At 46.9% G+C, this 24,023-nt stretch overlaps 1 protein-coding gene across 1 annotated transcript in view; it reads left to right on the top strand.

Annotated features, from left to right (window-relative positions):
* Positions 1-24,023, top strand: part of LOC119446677 (uncharacterized) — a 274,791-nt gene that overhangs the window by 65,708 nt on the left and 185,060 nt on the right. The window contains 1 exon segment of the mRNA XM_037711171.2: positions 21,158-21,264. Within this exon segment, the coding sequence (XP_037567099.2) occupies positions 21,158-21,264 (107 nt within the window).

Below are 24,023 nucleotides of genomic sequence, written 5' to 3'. Positions count from 1 at the left end.
ACAACAAATGAAGCAGGCAAAAGGAGCGACGTACCTGCTGCTCCTCATACTGCTCGTGCCTTAATTTCAAATCTCCCTGTACATATACCACCACGAAGGCTGTGACAAACGAGAAAGGGTCACAGGCTGGAGAAAATAATGAAGCCATGCAACGGCTGCAGATTTCATTAGATTAAGTCGATCGGGAAATATTCCTTATTAAATTGTCCCGTTTCTTTTCTTTTTCTTTTTTTCTAGATGTGCTCCCACATATTGACTGAATCGCGAGAATATATCTTCTGAACGGGTTTCTTTGGAGCTATAGAGGGAGGTTTGCACAACAAGCACATAACCAGGAGGCATCGCTATACGGATGCGCCTGCTCTGTCGCCCGCTGGTACTCGTTTTTTTTTTTTTTTTTTTTTTTTTTAATTTCAGTCCTTTTGTGCGAGAGCCCTGGTTCTCCGAATCAATACCCACGCTCTGCCTTGCTCACCGGTGAAATGTATCATCACAAGCGCGGCGTCTGCAGCCATAGTCGTGTCCCATACGCGCTTACACACGCGCACCCGGGATGGCCCCCTTATAGGCGACTAATCCATGCGGTGCACGATCGGCGGCGCTTGTCAAACCCTCGGCGCGCCGACTATCGCATCCGCGCGGGTGGCGGCTAACAGCGATGGGGAAGATGTGCGCGCGCTACGCGGTGGCCTTCGGAGGGCCGTAAAAGTGCGCACGCGCCGCTGAGTTATGCGCGCCGCTCGCGAATAATGTCCCGGCCTCCCGTACGGGACCCCAGGGAGCGGACACGTCGGATCGCCGCCCGCCAGCCGAGTTTTTCGTTGACTTTCGTCTTCTCCTGCCGCGGGTAACTGTGTGAACCGTGGCGTATATACTGCACGCACGGGTTTGTACCGTATACGAAAGTGAAGAAGAAAAAAAATTAAACTTCCGAAGCGAGGTCGAGCGGAAGTGTTGAGGACGCCATTAAAGCGGCTACATCATGGTCTCTGCACAGCACGCGTGTATACCGACTATACGACCGTTTATAAGACGGGGAGCGTATATCTATAAAGAGGGTTGCGACAATTTGTACGCCGCGCGACGATCGCTCCCGAGGTTTGTCATTCATTTGGCCCCCAAAGTTTGGAAGTTTTCGTAGTTGCATTACGGTCGCGGGGACAGCTCCTAATTCTGGGCTTCGCCACATGCAGTATACCGACTACGCTGTCCGCGAATGTTTGCCTCAGTGAGATTGTGTAACGCGCAATTCAACGGCTTGGTCCTCACTGCGGAGCCTCTGCGTAAATGCGTCCATATATATATATATATATATATATATATATATATATATATATATATATATATATATATGGTGTCTGTGTATAGCTATATAGCTTGCGCGGAGCATGAAGTGTTAAATGCTTCGCGGGCCTCTTATACGAGCGACAGCCATTGCTACTCATTTTCATTCCTCTGCACCACCCATGTACCTGGCTGAAGACGCATATACCTGGACGTGAGCAAACAGCCCTTGCCAACAGGGACGCGCGCTCTCGTATCTAAAGCGCAGTCCGCGGTATACGCTCTTTAGATATAAGAAAATTGCGCCAAATGCATACCTGCCAACCCTCCCGAATTTTCCGTAAAGCTTACGAATTTGAATTTGTTCTACGATTTGACGAATGAGGCGTTTTACGAAAAATTCTGCTGAAATTGCGGTCACCGACCAACTGAAGGTGTGTGTGAGAGAGAGAGAGAGAGAGAGGAGGGCGGGGGGAGAAGTCATAAACGAAAGGCAGGGAGGTTAACCAGGCTGAGCCTGCTGTAGGCTACCCTGCAGGGGGGAAGGGGGAAAAGTGATTGAAATAGGAGAAGGAAGAGAGAAGTTCACACCCTGCACATTTACACAGTCAAGCGTTCATCGCTGAGTTTCTACGTCACAGGCGGTCATACAGGTGAAAAACACACAGAGACGTATCGGGACTTGTACGGGTTCCTTGATCACACTGAAATCTTTCTAAATGTTTAAAGTTTTTAAAATATTAAAGTTTACGTGCGATCAAAGAACCCGTACTGGTACCCAAACGGCTCTGTGTGTTTTTCACCTCGACTTGGTCAGTGACCGCGCGCAATTTCTTCATCGTCATGTTACCTGACCAGACGAAGTTTCGTCGAGCTCTTTACTACGAAAAATTCTGGGCGCGAGAACGTTTCGCTCGTCGGTCTGCGACCGCACTCTTGGAAGTCTTCCGCGGTGGTGAAAGGACAACAGAGGGATACTTCCTTTGAGCAAGTTTATTCAGACAAGTTTCTGTATTGCAGGCAAAATCGGCCACAACAAAATTGCTGAAAAAGCCACTGTCACGTGACTAAAAAGAAAGTGTTGCTTGTCAGCCTCTGCTGATGCAGGTTTGCCGCTGCTTGTGTATTCCGTCTAAAGGTAGCTTATCGTTAATAAAGTGCGTATGCGTCCCACAAAAGGGGCGAGCTCAAGGGTGAACTTTAAAAAAAATGTGCTATCTCCCGCTACACCCCCCTCCCCCCCGGTGTCCGGTCAGGGAGATCTTTACGTATGCATTTTAATGTTTACAAGCTGGCAGTTACACTGAAAGAAACCACCTCAGAGAAGCAATGATAAACGCCTCTCATCATACCGTCTTTTCTGAGTCTGAATCTCTCCCGTTTGTGGTATAGGCAACCGAAAACACCTTCGCGCATGGTTAATCACGTTAAAGGCGTATTTGGCCAGTACGAATGACTATACTCCTGACTTATATATATACACGACCTCGGAAAACTCTATTGCCCACTGGGGGCCAGTGTTGATGGGAGGCTTGGACATGGCACACATACCTTGCAACATAAACTTCTGGTAAGCCGTCGCAATATAAGAAATTAGCCCAAATGACCATAGCTGTGCAAACCATGTGACGTTGGGTGTTTTCTCATCCCCGGGGTCACCATAGTTTCACACATCCAGTTATTCGGTTTGGCCCTGTCAAGGCGTCTGATGGCTCTCCAGGAAAACATTCCGATAAGGTTTGCTTGAATAAAACTACTTGCACTGAATCGAATTTGCGCATCAGCTTCAACGTGGCCGAGAACGCAACATCCAACAAGGACTGGCTCTGTTCCTGCATGCAGCTGGATGGGTCAGAGATATATACAAACTTGCATGCTCCCGGCTTCACCGGGTCAGATGAAGGCGCCATGTGCGGCGCATCAAAGTAACATCGGGGGGGGGGGGGGGGGGGGGGGATTCAGAAGACGACAGAGGTAAAAAAATGTGGTTGATCCCTCTTATATAGGAATCGGTATAGAACACGAAAGTGAAACGTGTCTTCACAGAAGTAGTGTAATGTTTATTGCACATTGATATATAATGTCTATTGGTGTTTTGTGGCTAAAGCGCCCTTAGGCGTTGATGCACCCACGCTGACGCCTGGTGGCACGTCTCCTCCATCACGACTACCAACGTCGATGACCATGAGCAACCGTCGTGCATATGGAAGCTGCACTACGCTGCACACGCTAGCACAACGCGAAAGACGAAGCACGTAACTGACACACTAATACAACGCGCAAGACAAAGCACGTAACTGAATCGTCACCGAGTCAAATCAGCGCGTACAGCGCGTCGTAATTGCAGCCTCCGCGATCAACTTCAGAAACATTTTCAGAGCTAATTGCGGAGGCCACGCTCCGCTGTGCTGAGTACGGTGAACGCCACCTATGTGGCGTTGGTAGTGCTTCTTGATGCCAGCGTCCCTTCGAATGCTGGCATCGAGGCGTCGTAGTGCTGAGACCACCGAAGCGTTCACTGTCGGTGCGCGTTAGTGTCATAATGCAGTACTTCTCTTTTCTGCTCGTAGGCGGCGGCACCGCCCCGAGCAAGAGCGCGGGTACACGGAGGAGTGTTAGATATATAAGGCGCGTTTGTGTAGCTCTCTGCAAATGCGTTTGTGGCGCAATGGGTTAAACGCTCGGCGATCTATCGTCGCGGACCGAGAGGTCGTGGGTTCGATTTCCCAATTTTGCATGTTTGTGGAACTTTTTCTTCTGGTTTCTTTCTTTGTATTATGTTCGTGTACATTGTAAGCTGACGTATTTCCGTGACGGAAATACGTCAGTGAAGTCTTGGTGGACCCCGGCATAAAACACTTTCGTGTTAAAAAAAACGAGACGCAATGAGAAGAGGAAGACTGGTAACGACGGAGTGATAGTTGGATTGTCAGGGGAAAAAAAAAGTTTGTCCGTTAAGCAGAATCACGAAGAAAGGGGTAAAAAAAATACGATAACGAACGGGCACTAATGAGCGTACACCTTCGAATCCCTGCAGGATAGCCTCAACGACGTTATTAATAGCTGTAAAAAAATAACGCGCCAGGGGGAGTGCTCCGACACCACTGTCAGCGACGCGGCCAGCTGGCAAGAAGTGATGCTCTTTCTCTGCGCGTGGACCATTAGCGGCCGTGCTCCAAGCGCCGCTGACAGCCGCGGTGAGCAGCTCAGGCCACGCTGGCTTCGCTACGAGAGAGAAAAAAAAACGAAAAAAAAAACTATGGAGAGGTGAACAGGGCAAGGAGAAACTTGTTTTGCATGCACGCACACCGGCTCGTCACAAATGACACACCAGGGTAAACGCCAAGGGCCGCCGCTGGCTGCATGCGGTGCCAGATAGCCGCGTCACTCCGGCGTTCGCGGTGCGGAGGACGCGAGCCGCATCTATGTAGCCTGGCGTCCGCGCCATCCAGTCTGCATGCGCCACGCGCTGGCTGGTAGCTTTTGCTGCTCAATTGGATGTGTTTGGCTGCGGCTTTCAACGCCGTTTTGCTTTATCTTGCTACTCGGGCACTTCTTTTTTTTTTCTCTCTTCATCATCTTTTATTTCATTTTTTTAACACTCCAAGAGGATGCGGAAATGAATGGGAGTCACGAAAAGGGAAAGCAGTTAAAGCGCGATACCAAATAAATAAAGTGGATTGGAACAGAGACAAATATGCGCTTCTGGTGGTCTTCTCCTAGTCGCTCTCTTACTCCCCGAAGGACGCGTAACGTTGCACAACAAACGGACAGGCCACTCAACAACAAAACGTGAAGAGGCAAATAGAGAGAGGGAGAAAAAAAAAAAGAATGTAAGAAGTTTGGATGAGAGGGGGAGGGGGGGGGGTTCAAAAGCTAAAGGCAAACACGGGACGCGCACACGCGGTCCGGGCATTCGTTTTTCTCGCTCGGTTTGACACGCAACGTCGGCGGGCCCCCACCGGTACGCGGCGCGGAGCGTGTACAGTGCATGTGTAGTATACGCGCGCGTATCTTGTTGCCAGCGCGCGCCTCAAACAAGAAAAGAGCTCGAATAAGAATACAAAATCACAACTATAGAGTGCCGCCGCTGAGCGCGTGTTCGTGCGGCCCGGCGGCACCAGAAGAACAAAAAGCGCAGCGGAGAGGGATTACCGTAAAAAAAAAGAAAAAAAAAAGTTGCAAGTGAGAAAGCGCGTGAACGCACGCTCGTGGCAGCAAAAGGGAGGGGGTGCAAAGGAGGAAGAGAAAGAGAAATGAAAAATAAAAGAATAGCGGATCGCGCGGCGTCCGGCGCAATAAAAAATGAGAAGCCTGACGCGGTCGGCGCTGACTGCGCCGGAGCGCGGGAGAAATGGGCCAAGGGGGAGTCGCGCTCACAGGCCTTGTCCGAGGAGAAAGACGGGGGAGAGAGAGAGAGCAACGGCGCTGCGTACTTCGTTCAACCCCGGGCCAGGAGTGGTTGTCTCGGACCTGGGCTTCTCTGCGCATAGCAGAAGCGCACGAGTTTCGAGTACCCTCTGCACAAGTCACTTATAGAGTAGCTATATACGTATATGCATGTCAGGGAATGACTGCACTCGAAACCCTTTGAGTACAGATGTGTCAGTCTCGATTGATCCATGTATTAGCGGGTGTGGAAGTTGGCCCCATTAAGACACCCGGAGTTCTGGCTTCAGTGTTAATGACGTAGCTAGTATTCACTTTGGACCACCTTTTGGAAAGGAAGGAGTTGGCTGTCTTGGTTTACGGAAATTGTTGGCAGTATACTATATATACAGGGTGTCCCAGCTATCACGCAGCACGATTAAAAAAAAAAGAGAGAGAGAGAGGAACGGCGTTACGCGAAGCAAACCTAGTGCGTATTGTTTCCAGTACAGTGGAGTAGCCGCCAGTAAATTTTTCGTTACTGATATTTAATTAGGTAATTGTAATTAATTATCTAACTTGGGAAGTACTGCCCTCATTAACACAGTGTCAATGAGAAAATTGTAGAGCAACATGAAAAACGCCCGATACAGCTTTCTGTTGCTCAATACGTGCTACATAAAAGTGTTTTTCCGAGCGTGAAAGATGCCCGCGAATACACTCAAAGTGCCTCGAGCGGCCAGTCTCGCGGCAATTCTGCGATCTCGATCATCATCTCGATCATCATCTGTGTCTTATATCACGGCGTGCCTGCAAGCTTCCCTATACATGTATATGCGCCTTGTATCCTCCTCACTGAGATCAGCAAATGGGGTATGTGAATAACAACTTTCGAGACCGAATCAAATACGAATCGCATATAGAGCCAGAATCGAATCGAATATCGAATACTTTTTTTTCGAATAATTTTCGTACTAATGAACAGCCGTTTTCACAATTATTATAAAACGATCTTTACATATTTGCATTTAAAGCAGTATATATATATATATATATATATATATATATATATATATATATATATATAGTCGATTTTACGTCATTAGATTGCGCGTCATGAGCCATTGCTTATTAAAATAGCAAACCGAGCATTATGAACAAATAAGCAGTTTGTTCGCACACACCGGACTCTTTGGAGAGTGCGAATGATCGCGGTATAGCCGGTAAAGTCTGACTCCCTGACCGACATATGGCGTGCTACTCTATACATAACTACCCTATCATAACACATAAATCCTTGTGTCTTACGTCAATACCATGCCCGCGGGGATAAACTTTATTGTATTTTTCTTCCAATTATATTTTTCTTGTGCACAGTTGACGTTTTGATATGTTCGTATTTATACGAACAGTCACTATTCGATTGAAAGACCGAATTAAATAGGGCACCAATCCGACTTGTTATTCGAAAGTTTCGAATAGTCGCACGTCCCTAATTAATCCTCTATCGCTCAATCGGAAAACAACGCGAAGCACTTGAAGTGGTAGCTGCAAGTCATTCTGACATCGTCGGAAACGATCGTGCAGGTAAAGGTACCTGTTCTATATATACCTGTCATGGCTCCCAGTGTAATAATGTCCTCATCCCGATTTCGGGATAAGATGCGTGCGAGCATGCAGCCTTCACAATCTTGCTCTTTAAGTCACTGTGAGTAAAACGACCTTGAATTCTCTCGATCCTTGCGTGCAGCTCAGCCTGTTATGTAGTATATACCTCATGCTAGACCACGACGGGGATCAGCTCTTGTGTGTCATTTGTCGTAACGTCCACCGATACGGGCAGTCTCTCGGCATTGACAATGGCTAACAGTCGTATACTTGCTATAAGAATAGGACGCGGAGGTGACATTCTTGCATCTCATCTTTAGGGGAAATTAAGAAAAGGGTAAACAGGGTAGAGCGCTGTGTGTCTTCTGTGCATGACCCGTGTCGCTGTGTCCAGTTCAACGTCGGCGCTCCCTCTTTCGGATCATTGAGCGAAAAGAAGAAGAAAAGGACAAGTGACTATTTACGAGATAAAAAAATTTGAGATTTTCGAAGTATGCCGCTTTGGCAAATTGGATTAAATTTGTCCATTGCTGACATTATTTTGCCCGGGAACCTGTTCTCTCGAAATTGTCTTATAAGGGTGGTTATTCAGTCGTTGAGAAATATCTACTTATTTCGAGGTGACTGTCTTAATTCCTAAAATTCTTGGAACATTATGTTAGTGTCAATTCCGTTCATTCTTCCTCAAGTGTTCCTGTTGCTTTCTAGCCGGAACTAAATGGTCGTTCTTTTTTTTTTTTTTTTTCCTTCATCCCACTTGGCCCATCCGTCATGGTGGACATTCGCTATCAGTATAGAGGGAAACCAGACCAAATCACAGTCACTGTGCAACTATTACTGGATCCAACACTATTGTTTAAGGGTTCCAAATCAAAAATCACTAAATTCCCGTGTTTCATACGGTCCACATAAAGCCCGCGGGCTATATATTTGAACGTGTTCAAAGGTTAGAATCGATGCAGTCGGCGCAATTGTGATCTACAAAACTGCAAAATTATCTGGTGCTGCAGGCCAACTTCGGGATCCGTGGACGCTTTCGCGAAAGTCAGCCTTATGCGTGTTCGTGCGTATTCGTGTATACGCGAAAATTCCTGGCGCGCTTCGTTTCCGTATTATTCGCTTCCGGTTCGCATTCACTCAAATACATGCGCTCAAATTTGTGAGCAACTGAAGAATAAGAACACCCTACAACCGTCGCCAGGTGGTTCAACCGAAAACAATTTAAAACTCAAGTGCGTTGAGGGGAGCACAACCGGTTTCCGTGCAAAAACGCGTCGTTGTATATATATATATATATATATATATATATATATATATATATATATATATGTGTGTGTGTGTGTGTGTGTGGTAACGCGAGTATATACGTCATTAACGCAGACTGCCACGTCTCGGAGAAAAGGTTTTCTCCTGCGACAACTCGGCTCACTCTTTTCGGAGGAGATTCTTCGGACGATCACACGTGGTGATTCTCGCGGAAGTCGTTTATAACTCCAAGCGCAAATCTTGGCGCGGTGAGCGCAATATACATCCGTCGGGGCGTGTACTTTCAATGCAGAGAGGATGGAGATTCAAGATCGCGCTTAATGGTATGCAGAGTTCGCTGTGCGGCGAAGTGTCCTCTCCTCACATAAAGGCTTTCTTTTCGTTCCGCACATTAACGGATATACGATTTCTAGAGGATAAGGATGATTATTGCTAGTATTGTTTTATGATGAGAAATTTAGATCGGCGACACAGCACCATATATAGCATGCAGCGGTTCATGTTGAGCTCGAGGTTAGTTTCAATTGAACTCTATCTATGGTTTCCTTATTCAAGCATGCATGCGAATATGAAATGACATAAATTCTCTGATTATCCAATTTATGAACCAGTTTGAACTAAACGTGTTGCAATTAAACGATGAAGACAAATTCAAGTGTCTTATGGGGGCGAATTTCACTTAGGCCGTCAAATATGTTGCGTCAATTGAAGAATATAAAAAGGATGATATATATAGAATTGAAGTGACAGTCTTAACAATAACGTCACTCAGCGCCACAAAAAATCAAATTCTGCAAACTACCAGCCGTATACATTTGTATACAGTGTATACATTTTCATGTGAAGAGTGCACATATATTTAAAGGAATATTTTCACTTATTCACAGGCCACACGGAAATTCAATTCAATTCATTTTTATTGATAAGTAAATTAGTACATCGACAGTAGTATACAGGAAAGCTGAGCTAATGTACAACGTTGTATACACTGGCTTCGCTTCGGCATGCTATACTTGGGATAAAGTTAGTCTAATTCCGCTCTATGGTATATTTCGGATGGAACTTCTTGGGATAACTGCAGTCTATATGCTGGTATCTTCGGAATGAAACTTTTGCAGACCTCATGCAACGAAAATGGGGCTCTTTGTGGCACATGTGTTATGCAGAATTAATTGTATCCGTTTCGCTGGTGGAGTTGGGAAGTTCCAAACTGGGAATCTCATTTCTGTCAGGTAAATCATTTCAGCGGTGGAGGAAGCGTCACGAAAGGGAAAAGAATTGTCATCCACCCGAATGTAACACGAAGCTACAAAGGAAACGCATGCGGGTTTCTCAGAAATTACGCTTCACAGTTGAGGAAAAATTCCTCCTGCTAGATTCGCGCTATATATTGAAGGGGATTACAACTTTTCCCTGTCATTTCTATTAGGTATTTTACACTTCAGGGCATAACGCGAAGTTCTGCTACCACGAGTGAGTACGTTTTATTCGTCTTACTTTAAATGCAGCAAATTATATTCAGAATATAGTTCAGCATTCGCCTAGTAAGAGAGAGAGAGCAAGGAGAGGAAAGGCAGGGTGGTCAACCAGAAGAGGGTCCGGTTTGCTACCCTGCACACTAGGGGTAAGGAAAAGGGGGAATAGAAAAGAGAAAAATAGGGAGAGAATGAGTACTAAGTACACGTGGGGCGATGTACAGGGACACTATATGCTTATAATATAATAAGAGTACGAGAAGAAGAGTAATATAAGAGTAAAGAAAACTGCGATGGCACAAATGCAGGCTTCTGTATAGATAGGGCAGACTGTCATCCTCGAAAACGTCAACTCTGTTAACTATGAGTAGGAGGACGAGGAGGAGGAGGAGAAAGACGAAATTAAAGGCAGGGAGGTTAACCAGACGCACGTCCGGTTTGCTACCCTACACGGGCGAAGGGGTTTAAAGGGATGAAAGGAAGGAGAGAGAGAGGGAAGAAAGTACTCTCAGTATATTAACACGTGCGGTTGTCCAACACTTCACAAACGGTCACTGAGGCCAGTCGACTTCATGAACTGTAACAATGCCCGCGTCGCTTTGTAAGCCTGCGAAGCGTGGGGCCACGTTCCAAGAATCTTTGTCTCTGAAAACGGTCTCCTGTCTAATCAGTTTAACACACTCCGGAGAATGTCGCGTTCGGTCTCATAAAGATGACAAAAACACAACACGTGTTCCACTGTCTCCTCACAGTTGCACGAGTCACAGATTGGTGTGTCGGACATGCCCAGAAGGAATGAGTACGCTCTCGTAAAAGTCATGGCACCCCTAAACAGAGGTGGCAAAGTAAAATTGCATCACGGCGAGTAATTTTCGCTGTAAGCTTGGTACAGGACGGCAGTAGGTTCAAGCGGTATGTACAATGGAGCTTTACCCCAGAAATGGAAAACCGGTAAGGTGGTTCCGCTATATAAATCTGGTAACAGTCACTTTAACCACTAAACTGCTGACCCATTTCCTTAACTAGCATTCCCTGCAAAATAATGGAGCATATATTATACTCACAACTTTTTATATTTCTTGAATCTAAGGCTCTTTCCAAATCATCACGACATGGCTTCCGACGCCCGTTTTCCTACGAAACGCGAATTCTTTTCACGCAATCACTGCATGGATATAGTTTCCCACGCTGATTGCATTTCTCTTTATTTTTACAAGGCATTTGACAAAGTAAATCATAAACTATTAATGTATAAGCTGTATTTACCTAATTTGGACCTTTATATACTATAGCTCGAGTGTTTTATTAATAATCGCTTTCAGCATGTATAGCGACCAGGATTCACCACTAACTGAGGTAACATCTGGTCATCTCAGGGTTCTGTTTTAGGTCCGTTACGTTTTATAATTTATATTAATGACCTTCCTAACCAAGTGTCTTCATTAATGCAATTATATGCAGACGACTGCGTTCTTTATACCGCGAAGTCCATGACTTGACGAGCAGGCCTTACGAACAGACCTCAATTCGGTCGCAATTTGATGTAAAACTTGGAAAATGGAACTTAGCAAATGTAAACTAATGCACGTTTCACGTCAGAACATTTGTCCCGCGTCTTACAGATAAAAAAAAAAAACTAGAGGCTGTACCTTCCTATAAGTGCTTAGGTGTTCTTATTAACTGCTACTTTGACTTCGAAAAGCCACAAATTGACACGATAAACTGTATAACCTCCGGCGCAGCTTCTGTAAAGCACCTGTCTCTAAAAATACTCACAGCATCATCATCATCATCATCATCATCATCATCATCATCATCATCATCATCATCATCATCCTATATTTTATGTCCACTGCAGGACGAAGGCCCTCCCTCCCTTCCTGCGATCTCCAATTACCCCTGTCTTGCGCTAGCTTATTCAATATGCAGCTTCAATCTGGGACCCTAACCAAGCTAATCTATATCTCAACCCATTGAACTTGCCCAGAATAACGCAAATCGCTTTATCTTTTCCAATTACAACCACACATACAGCGTAACACTAATGAAAAAAAGCTTATCATTGCCTTCGCTAGCTGTCACTGCGCCGAAAGGTTTTCCTTCTTTGTCTTTTCCATAAAATTTACAATCACGCGCCTTTGAGCGACCAGCTCGATTCTCGTTCCAACACCCACCTATATACTGCTCGTCTCGGATTGACCACAAAAATAAAGTCGGATGCATCCTCTGTAATACAAAGATAGTTAATTATTTCATGTTGCGCACAACCAGAGTCCTTCAATACTTTTCTGGTCACGAAACTTCTCCGTAACGCTATGGGAGAGCTTCATATGGGGACCAAAGCTCCCGCGCGGTGGCGCTACGAGTCTGGTGAAGGCGGCTTGGACGGCGGCGGCCGCATTTGCAGTGCGTTGGAGCGCGAGCCTACTGGTTTGTTTGTTGTGTGGTATAGCTTTCTACACTCATCACGGACGGCAATATATGTGAACTACCATGCCTCTGACGTGCTGCGTACCTGGTTGCCGCTCTGGCTATCGGAGTTGTACGGAAAAAGCTTCGCTGTTCTGCCTCCCAAGCGACCGCGAACAACGCGACAGGTGGAAGCGAGCCATTCCACGACAGGAGACGGGCGCTTTCAACTTCGAGTCGAAGGCCGTTCGTGTGTGCGAGAAACATTTCGACACCACGGACATTATTCGAGCCGATGAGTTCAGAATAAGTGGACAATCTGTGCTTCTGCAGCGCGAGAAGCCTAAGCTCCGCGTCGGTGCCATACCCCGGATATTTGAAAACCTGCCGGCGTATCTTACGAAGCCCAAGCCACGGTCGCGCTCACAGCGAGAAAATCCGCCTGCAAAACGTCGTCGCGTTTCGTCGCCGAACAACGATGGCACTGCAGCTTCTGTGAGCTCCAGCACAGAGCCCTGCGATCCTGAAGCAGCCGGAGATGATGGTAAGCCTCCATTCGCGTTGCCTTGTTTTCTTGTTTCACTATGTTGAGAGCCTGTATTGCCTGTGTCAGAGTGAAGGACTCTGCCTGTGTGCTGCGTGATGTCGCATTATATTGATCCATATTTATTCGTTTGACAGGTGGAGCGATAAACACTGGAAGCTGCACAGAGACGGCATGCCAGACAGAGGGAAATGTCTGCTCCATCTCAGAGCTCCACGCAGTTAAAGACCAGCTTCGAAGCACTAAGCAGCAACTTCGTTTGTGCCAAGTGAAGATTGCGAAATTGACGGCGCAAGCGAATAGGAGCAGAAGATCGCACCAAGACGTTCAGAAGCTTTCGGCTCGCGAGAAGCTCATTTTTGACCACTGGCTCATGAAAGCCAACGCGAAGTCTGCAACAGCTGCGCGGTAAGTTCCAAATACCCCATCACACAGTAACATTGCTATTGGATTGCCCCTTTTGCGTTTCAAAATGTTATCTCAAGGTGTAACCTTCATTTATTCATCATGTATTTGTATCTGTTGTACCGCAAAACAATATGCTATTGAGGCAGACATTGGTTTGGCCGTTTTGTTTTGTGTAGTGTTATTTCTAATTTCGGGAAAAATTGCAGGTTTGTTTGGGCAAATATACTGTCTTCAGTTTTTATAACACCATTCTCATTATTTTTTGCTTTGCATGAATAGTTTCCAACAAGCTCATTGTGGAAAACAAATATGCAATTCATTCTCTCCAGGTACAAAAAGGAGTGGATTTATGACTGCTTGCTGCTAAAGATAAAGTCAACAGCAGTCTACACTTTTCTTCACGAAAATGAATTTCTGCCCCTTCCAAATCCCCGCACCCTCTATGGCTACCTCAGAAATCTGAAAGCTGATTTTGGCTTCGACAGCACTTTGTTCACGGTTCTGTGTGAAAAGCTAAAATCAGTTCCAGAAAGAGAGCGTCGAGGTAAGAAGCAGTACTCATTTTTATAATTGTATTATATTCAGCAGCGCAATTGAGACAAGATGTTAACCTACCCAAAACTTTCCAGGGGTGCTCATGTTCGATGAAATGAGCGTTAGAAAAAGCGTTCACATTCGCGAGTCGGACATGGCACTGCTGGGCAAGGTGGATTTCGCCGAACACACACGACCAGGTGACCATAGCAAAGACGGCGACCACGTGCTGGTCTTTCTGTTTCGGCCTTTTCTAGGAGGGTGGTCGCAAACCGTGGGCACATTTTGTGCTTCTGGTGCTGCCCCAGGATCAATCGTGGCGAAGCTCCTTTTGCAGTGCATTGTTCACCTTACAAACGCTGGTGTTGTTGTTGACGCAGTGACGTGCGACAACTCCACATCAAACCAATCAGCCTTGAGATCTCTGGGTACGTCTTTTCAAATTTTATTTAGCTGTGGTTAGTGATGTAGTAGAAAAACAAGTGTACTATTAAACTGTTTTCTCTCAAGGTGTCAACGGGGACATGCACAAGCTTCAAACGTGTTTCGAAAACCCATGTGAGCCCTCAAAGCAAGTCCACGTGGTAATTGATCCACCGCACATATTTAAGTGCATCAGAAACAACTTGCTGAAAGTGGGCAAGTTTTTGGTAAGTAAAAAAAAGTTGCATATGAATATATGCATAAACTATTCAGTTTTAAAAAAAAATGTCACTTGTCCTTATGTTGCAGCTCCCTCAAGGACAGGAGGTGTTCCACTGTCACTACAAGGACTTACTGGACTATGAAGAAGGACAGGCTGGACTCCGGGCTGTACCGAAGTTAACGAAAGCCCATATTTTCCCCAACGCGTTCCAAAAGATGAGCGTGAAGTTGGCTGTCCAGGCAAGTCATGCACGCAGCTATGCTCAGTGCAAAGTGTATTTCAAAAACATCTGCTCAAACATTTTGGGAAGTAAACTTAAAACCCTTCTTTTCCACACATTTTACAGCTGTTCAGTGAGAGTACTGCTTCGGCCATGGAGTTTTATAGCGAGCAGGAAGACTGCAAGAAGCTCCATGGGTCGGCTGCAACATCGCAATTCACAAGAACATTGAACAAGCTGTTCGACTGCCTGAACTCTCGCAGGCCAGACCATGTTCGATTCAACGAAGCACAACACATTGCTGTGAGATTATTACATGTGTTATGAAGTGTTCTTCGTGTACTATAGATGAAGCATAATTTTATTCCAGGTGTTGAAGGACAGCATTGCATGGCTGGACAACTGGGAGAAATACATCAAGACATTACCGACCGAGAGGCAAGTCTGCTTTCTGAGTAAGCAGACATGTGGAGCCCTCAGACTGACACTGCATAGCTCAGTTGCACTCATCGAGAACTTGCTGTTGTCTGGATTTCGTTACGTTCTCGTTGGGAACTTCGGACAAGATCCTCTAGAGGTAAACATGATTACTTTTATGTGTATAAATGTGCTATGAATTTCTCATTGTTGCGATAAATTGATGTTTTCTTTCTAGAGGTTTTTCGGCATCGTCAGGCATGTTGCTGGTGATGGAGGGCAGCCGACTGTGCAACATTTTTTGTTCATCTATCGGATGCTCTCTGTGAACAACCTAGTTCGACCGCCAAAACGGGCCTCGGTCGAGGGAGATGGACCCCAGCTGTTGCTCAAGCTCCAGGGCCTCTTTGACAAGGGAAAACCTGCCTCCAGTCAAGTGAAGCGCCCCTTGCTTTTATTTATTACGTCTAGTTTCTTTTTTTTCAGGAGCAGTTTCACTACACAAATGACCAAATAACCAAATGAAACATAATGTGTTTTTGCATTTATGAATCTCGGCTTATACATTGAAAGATTTGAAACTTGGAATGTATTTTGCAGGTTGACATGTTGGCGGTCCTCTTTGATGACGTTCTTGAGGAGCCGGGAGAGGCAGTGAACAATGCATCCGTGCCTGACGTTACGCTCTCCACCAAAGAGTGCATTCTTGATTATCTTGCCGGTTATGTGGTAAAGAAGTTTTCAACGATAAGCTGCACTGACTGCGTGGGAACACTCAAGAGCCAGACACGAGAGCCAACTGACCTACTCCAGAAGAAGTCTAGAGGATTCCTGCAAGTGCCCTCATCCCAGCTCCTCAGCCTGTTGCGCATTGTGGAAGGACATGTTGAAGAACTGACTGTGGACACAGTTGCATGTGCCGATGTGTATGCGAACATTGTTGAGCAAGTTTTGCTCGACAGCCGCATTGCTTCTGCTGGTGTGGGCTGTAGGTTGCACTATGTGGGTACCACAGCAGAGGTTGTTCATTTTTTCTTGAGGTGCCGCCTGCACTTTTACACCAGGGAAAAAAACAAGCTGACACGAGCGACGCGGCGAGCAAACTGCCCAGCAAGTGGTGGCAACAAGCCTAGTCGGTAGCAGATGTTCTGTTTGTCATGCTATGCAAAGCCCAACTGTTGTGTTTTGTGTTTGATAGTGACACATATTTGTGTGACGTTGTTTATTTCCTTTATCCGCCATGCTATTGCCGTAAACTTGTATGAATAAACACTTGCACCACAGCCGCGGCGCGTTTTCTAGTCATTTGCGTGCGCTTGGCAGCTGCCTGCGACGATCAGCAAGTGGTCAGTCAGGTTACTGTCATCTGTGTGGCGGAACCAAAATCCACGGCGGCGACATTTTGATTATCCAATCAGGTATTTTGAATTTGGAAAGCGGAGCATGGCTAGCTTTGCCTGCATTTCTTTTCTAAATTTTTTTTTAGTGTCCCCGCCGCGGTGGCTCAGGGGCTAAGGCGCTGTGCTGATGATGATCAGCCCAAGTACGCGGGTTCCCAGCCGCTTTTCTGATGGAGGCGAAAAGAGAAAATGCCTGTGTTTTAGAGAGTCCCGCGCATGTTAAAGATACCTGGATGGTTAAAATTATTCCGGAGAGCTACACTACGGCGCGCGCCCGATTGCCTGCATAGCGTCAGCGCGTTAAACCTCATAACCAATCAATCAATTAACTTGTCGTTTTGGTGGGAGGAGTGTGTCAGGCACTGACCGTACGAGTTTTTTTGTTGACACCCTATACCTATGTGGACAGTCAGGAAAGTCGCTCAAGTGTGTAGCATTTACTCCTACCCCCCTACGCGCGCCCATTATGCTGCTTCCATTTCGTGAGCGTTTTTCTTCATGATGTTGACGCTCACTTTCCAAACCTAGATTATTTTTTTACATTATTAGCGCGCTATAAAATCGCGCAGACACAGCGCTAACCCATCGTGCTGTACGTTTGCACACCTATTTACTCAGCGCAGCATGTCGCCCAGGGCTGTATATACCGATTTAAATCTGGTGCTAGTTAACTCAAATGCAGGAAACTGCAAAGACTAGTCAAAAATCGAAAACGCCAGATGTCCGCCTTCTCAAAGCGAGAACGTAGCGGCCGTGACTACCGCAACGAACGAACGCTGCAACATATACGACTCAGTAACACGCGTGGCCTTGCCTCTATTTCACAGCTAAGCTACGCGTCAACTGAATAAAAAAAAAACACGCGCACTTCGCTCGCGTCGCTCGCGTTTTTACAGGTGGAAATGAAGAGCAGATGAAAAAATTAGGCGCGTTGCCGACGGAGAAACAGCCGGCACGCAAGCGTCGCCGGCCGACGGCGAAGCCTTCACGCTAACAGGGGCGATCCTAGCGGCAGTTTTTGTCCCTGAATGAAACTTCGGCCGGAGTTTCGTGACCAGAAAAAGTATTGAAGGACTCTGGCACAACTAACGAATGGAACCACCTACCGATTTCTATTGCGTCTTTCAGCGACAGTACACGTTTACGCAAATGTTTATTTGATCCTTTTCTTCCTTTGTGATATTGACGTCTGATACTTTTTTTTCTCGTTATAATAGGTATCATGTACTGTGCATTTGTTCACGTGGTGCAAATTCATTGTGTATTAATATAATGTAAGCATCTGATATTGTTAACCGCTGTGTTTCTTTCCTGTTGTTTTAGTATGCGCTATTCTTGTTTTGTGTCATGCTATCTTTACTGTTTGTTATAGTAATGTTTCTCAATGTTCTTTCATTTTTTTAGCAATTGTATAACAATTCCCCTTTTTATAAACTAAATTTTGAATTTTTTTTTCAATTGTAACCCTTCACCCCTCTTTAAAGCTTCGGCCATTGAGAGTGTTTGTAATAAATAAATAAATAAATAAATAAATAAATAAATAAATAAATAAATAAATAAATAAATAAATAAATAAATAAATAAATAAATAAATAAATAAATAAATAACACTTTTCGAATATTATTGAAATCTGACACCGTGCAGGCTACGTGGTCTTTACTCACTTTATTTCTAGAATCTTTATTATTACTTTATATGATTGATCGATTGATATATTGATTGATTGATTGATCGATCGATGTAAGAAATTATGGCAAAGATTGACATCGGCGTCTTCACAATATTAGCTATAGCAAAGAGCTGCATAACCGAACGAATAGGTGTGCGATTAAAGTAAAGTGCAAATGGAAAACGATAGTATACGTATAAACATCAAGGTTCACGGCAAATTCTTACAGTGCAAGATTTAGTTGCGAACTCTAAATTCCACGATTCAGGTGTTTCTGTAATACTGAGGAAACCTAAGTTCTACTTAAGCCTACATACACTAGATGTTTTATTTCAGATGCACCAATTGCTTTTAAAGATAGCCTGTAGCAGATAGCAGAATTCTAACCCTTGAACTGAACTACTCGATGAGGCGGGCATTACCCCTACGAGAAATGAAAATGCATGTTTAATTGAATAATTAACATAATTGCACCAATTAACTCTGTAATTACACACTTTACGGCATATATTGCAATTTACGAATTGTAGCCGGAGAGCACGCGAGGCGGATACACTTGGAACGAATTCTCAGGATGACATCAGTTTCGAGATATTAATTTACAAAGTGTGCGTCCTAAATACATTGGCGTTCCAGTTACTTTTGTGCTTCAATGCATAAAACAGCGTTTTCTTTAATATGTGAGTAGAACAACAGGGCATTTTAGCGCAACATTTACTGCGCGTATCTCGAAACCGCTGCTATATTCTCAGTATTCGTTACAAGTCCACATGCCCTGTATAAACTCAATAGCTGCAATTCGTAAATTGAATTACGTGTTGTATAAGTTCATTAGTAAGAAGATATTTAGTGTAATTTTGTTAATTAGTCAATCACGCATTATATTGCTCGTTGGAGTAATGTCCGCCTGACTGAGTAATTTAGTTCAAGGATTATAATTGTGCCAAATCTGCCACAGGTGATTTTTCATAATTTGGTGCAGCAGAAAACACCTGATATGCAGGCGTTGCATTCACGTTAGCTGTCGTCGTGTTTTTGTTAGTCTCGTTCGCAGCACACGCTGTTGAATGTTCCAATTTAATAGCACGGCACTAGTGGGGTCAGATGAGAATTGTTGACAGCTTATGTATAGTACTACGCAGCATTTGTCGTTGTCTTTGTAATTGAACTTTCAAAAGAATGCCAATATCCCTGTTTATTTATATTGATGCCACTTAATTCATCACCAACGACATCTTACACACTGGCGATGCCGTAAATGCTGCCTTTTAATATCGTTATCCCTTTTACAGCTGTGGTTCGGATAGACTGGCGAGGAAATAACTTGTTTGTGCTTCTCCATTCTTGCGGTTTTTGTTGTATTCAAGGTCTTCCGCATGATATAAGCGCGGTCTCCTCGTAAGCAACGTTAACGATGCAATCCACAGACGGCCTAGAATTGTTGTAGCCATGTTTCTTTTTTTTTTTTTGTCTGCTGATAGTTGATAAAACGAGGCAGATAGCTTGCGGCCAATCTGAACAGCCGTCTTGTGATCGCTCCCCCTCACCCCCCCCCCCCCTCCTCGCCTCCCTACATGAACAACGTTCTTTTCTACTTTCGTAGCAAGCATTCGTCGAGCACAGTATACTGATATTTTGCGGTGTGTTGCGCCTGTTAATAAATAAGGGTGTGTTGGCTTGACATAGTTATTACGAATGCCACTACTTCGCGAATGAATTTAATTTGTCGAAAATTTTACAGCGGCTTTTTCTACGCCAATTTTAACTGGAAACACAAAATTCCACGTAGTTCCTGGCTATCTTGAATTGCTTCCTACCCAACGGCGCTTAATTAGTACATGTACAGCTCATTCAGACAGGATTCCTCTGCGCAAATTGGCCATTAAGGAAACTCGCCCGGCAAGTTAGCGATAGCCGCAGTCATGCCCCCGCGCCACACGAGCACGCGCTGCAAAGCCCCGCCGAGTGCCAAGGCTACCTGCGTGACTCCGAGTGCCGGAGAGCGCTTTCAAGGAGAGCCTCCTCCTCGCCGAGTCGTCCGAGATGCACGGGATGACGGCGGCGTCCGGTTGCTCCGCATCCTCCGACGCGTCTCCCGTAGTTCGCCGGAGCACCCCCGGGGGGCGCCCCGTGTCCCTCCACTTTTTTGTGCTGCGTAGCTGACCGCTGCCAGCAAGAAAGTGGGCGTGGCCCCGCGCCGCTCCGCCATTGGTCGCGCGGCCGCCCAGGTGCTCTTCCCTCGCGCGCGCCACCTTCCGGGTCCCGCCCCCGGCGGGCGCGTTGCCCCTTTCTTTCCGCCCCGGCGCGAGCGGCGCGTCGCGGCGTCGCGCGGAACTGGCGGCACTCGCGGCTGCGGCGTTCTCGGCGGCGCGACGCGGTCGCGCGCTTGAAGGTGGGGGGCGAACGAAGGAGGGGGAGATGTCGTCCCTTGCGGCGGCCACCGCGCATGCGCGCGTGTCACCGTGTCACCAGGTGAGCGCGACCATTGGTTGACGGCGCGGACGACGCCCCTCCCCCGCGACGCGACGCGGCGGCGCACGGCGGGTCGTCGCAGCGGCTGCGGGCGCGCGCGCGTCGCGAGGGCGAGGGTGTCGCGTCACGGAGCGAGGAGGGCAGGCCGCTCGCGCGCCGCCGCCGTGTCGCCCCCCCGCGTCCGGCCGCACTCCGCGGGACAACGCGTCGTGCGCGTCCCGTGCTGCTCTCGCCCGGTGGTGGTGGTGTGTGTGCCTTCGCGGCGGCCGCTCCGCGCGCGCATGCCTGCGGCCGCCTCGAGCGAAACTGCGCCCGCCTGCCTGTTGCGCTCTCGTCTGATGACCACGTGTCGGTGTTGCTGTGCGCGCTGTGAATGTGTCGTCGTCGACGGCGCCTCCATGGGGGACTGAAGCGTGCTGCCCTGCCGCCATTACAGGCCCCGCCGGTGCAGCGTTGGCCGAAGCGCGGCCGCAGCCCAGCCCCGCGTCTTCGCCGTCCGACGGAGCAGCAACGCACCGCCGGACGCGCGCCAGCATGGATGTGGTGAGCTTACCACGCATCCTCTTCTTCTTCCTTGCACCCGACCCAGTCACACCCCCGCTCTAGTGTATAGCGAACGCGGCCCGGACGGAAGTTGTGGTTCGCGTTGCTAAACGGCAGAAAAAAACGTGTCCGACTGCAGTAGCAATCCCGCGAGCCGACCTGAATTTATAAAGAAGAGGATGAGTAAAATGGCTGCAGCGCAAAACCGACGCTGGCTTTTCTTCCGTAAGAGACGCCTTGTTTCAACAAATGAAATAATAATAATAAAATAAACTGAAGACGATCACCCATTGTCGTTCGGAGAGGGCGGAACGAAATTAATGCAAACAAACGAAAAAAAGGAAAGTGGGATGGTCATCATTCCCTTGAATGTCTTCCGTCTGCAGCGAGAAGTCAGGCGTGCACCCTCTTCCGATTCTCTCCCGTAACCCTTCCGCAAACGCCTCCTGAGAGAGGTCAGTTGTGCGCGGTGTCATGTAACGGTTTCCGAGACGCACCGCTGGATTACGCTTCTAGCGCGTCTCTCGGTTGGCGCGAGGGAAAGCGGCCGAAGAAAGCGAGCTGAGATTCCCTCGTCTGGCGCGCTTGGTGCCAAGGGCGCTCCCCTCCCCCGCCTCCCCTCTTGTCCGCCGCCGCCTACTCGCTTGGGCCGCGTTGCAAAAGGAGGAGGAGGGGGAGGCGCTGCCGCGGAAACAATTCCACGGAAAGCGGTGCGCGCTCGGGACTTCGTAATTGGTCGCTTTCTGCGTTTGGAGAGGACGACAGAACGAAAGCATGTGCACGCAAGCGCGGAGGAAGCCAGCGGTGGAAAGATGAGGGCCCGAAATAGCGACACGGCATAATGGACCATAGCTTTAGAATGGGTTCGTCGGGAAAGACGCTGCCGAGACGCGGTCTGGGTATTTGGCATTGCAGACCTGTCTAAGAACAGCAGTTCCGCGCAAGCGGGTTCGTTGCGTGCATTGTTGGAGAGCGCGTGCATACCACATGAGTTCGCTACAGTCCAGAGTGTATGCGTTTTCAATTTATTGAGTAAACACTTTAAACGGATGTGATATAACAAAGTTCGAAAGAACTCGTGCACAAAGTTAAATTTCCACTGCAGCGTACTCTATTTATGAATTACGCTGTTTTTGTGCGTCATGAAGATGGGACGTTTGACTGACATTCATAGCGCGGATGCTAAGTAAAATGGCGATCCACATTTCTCTGAAGTAAATTACGGAAGCTGCAAACGCAGACTGGAACAGAAGTATTTATGCTTCAAGGCTAGCAGTTGATTCGTGCATGGTATATATTGATTCAATGCTGTTTAACGTCCCAAGGCGACGCCAGGGCTATGAGACATGCCGTGATGGAGGGCTCCGCGGATGAGCTTAGACCACGACAGGTTCTTTAACGTGTACCTAAATCTATGTAAAGGAGCGGCCACCGCGGCTGGGAATCGAACCCGTGACCTCGTGACAGCATATAGCTGAACGCCAGAGCTATATACTGAGCGCGACGGCATTGTTCAACTGCGCTAAGAAAAAAAAAAAAAACATTAATGCATGCAGTTATACGCTGCAGTATCGTTGAGATTGAACATTATCCACGGGTCATTAATTATCACTTTCCACTTCGTTCAATTGGAAATGGGTGAATTAGTATCTGCAACACTGTACGCCGGTGGAATACCTGTCACCTACAACATTAAAAGGAAATAAGGATAACACCAAGTTTTTTCTCGCTAACTGTAGACTCAATATCTGAGGCCAGGAATGTTGGTCCAACAATGACTCGCCTCTATATACGAAGAACCGTGGTCTCTTTGTCTAAGGCAGAGCCGTTTACCGAGGACAGCCCGCTTTGGTTGCGCACACGGTCTGTTATATGCGCATATATGCACAATGCAACGTTCAGGTCCAGCCGGTCTGTATAGCCGTGACACGAACCGCCCGACTTCGTATACAGCTGATGGCGGACGCGTTGTGAAAGACCTTGTAGGAACCTTCCATAACGATGCTTAGTTTGTCCTTGACTATGTGGCTCTGTACAGGGCCATAATAAGCAAACAAAGTATCCACTATTACGGCCATATAGTCTCCGACTCGGTATAGCATGCCACGGGAAAGCCGTTGGTCACGGAGAGCTTTGTCCTTCTCGAGATATGAGAATCGCGAAGTGCGTTCATTATCTCTCAGGCCCGTTCTTCGCATTGCGCGCGAGCTGGTTCGGGAATGAGGCACGGCTTATACACGAAGTAATAGAACACGTAAAGGAACACGGCCTGTCGCCAGCTTGCAGCATCGTTTGTCCTCGAAACGATGGGAAACTTATGTATGCCTGTCTTTCGCTTTGTACAGGTATATGCCTCCATGCTTAAAGCGAACACACATCATCCGAGCATGAATGAGCTAACTTCCCTTGTACAAGCTGTATAGTCTGTATAGGAGGAGGAGGAGGAGGAGGAAAAAAGAAGGAAAGGCAGGGAGGTTAACCAGAAGCACGTCCGGTTTGCTACCCTACACGGGGAAGGGGTTTAAAGGGATGAAAAGAAAGGAGAAAGAGGGAAGAAGGCACTCGCAGTATAAACACATGCGGTTGTCCAACACTTCACAATCGGTCACTGAGGCCAGTAGACTTCATGAACTGTAACAATGCCCGCGTCGCTTTGTAAGCCTGCGACGCGTGGGGCCACGGTCCAAGAATCTTTGTCTCTGAAAAAGGTCTGCTGTCTAATCGGTCTGTATAAACGTCCAACTTAGCGGCAGATAACG

The sequence above is a fragment of the Dermacentor silvarum genome, chromosome 3 (genome assembly GCF_013339745.2).
Source record: "Dermacentor silvarum isolate Dsil-2018 chromosome 3, BIME_Dsil_1.4, whole genome shotgun sequence".
Taxonomy (NCBI): domain Eukaryota; kingdom Metazoa; phylum Arthropoda; class Arachnida; order Ixodida; family Ixodidae; genus Dermacentor; species Dermacentor silvarum.
The sequence above is the reverse complement of the archived record's forward strand: the minus strand, read 5'-3'. Positions and strand labels throughout refer to the sequence as shown.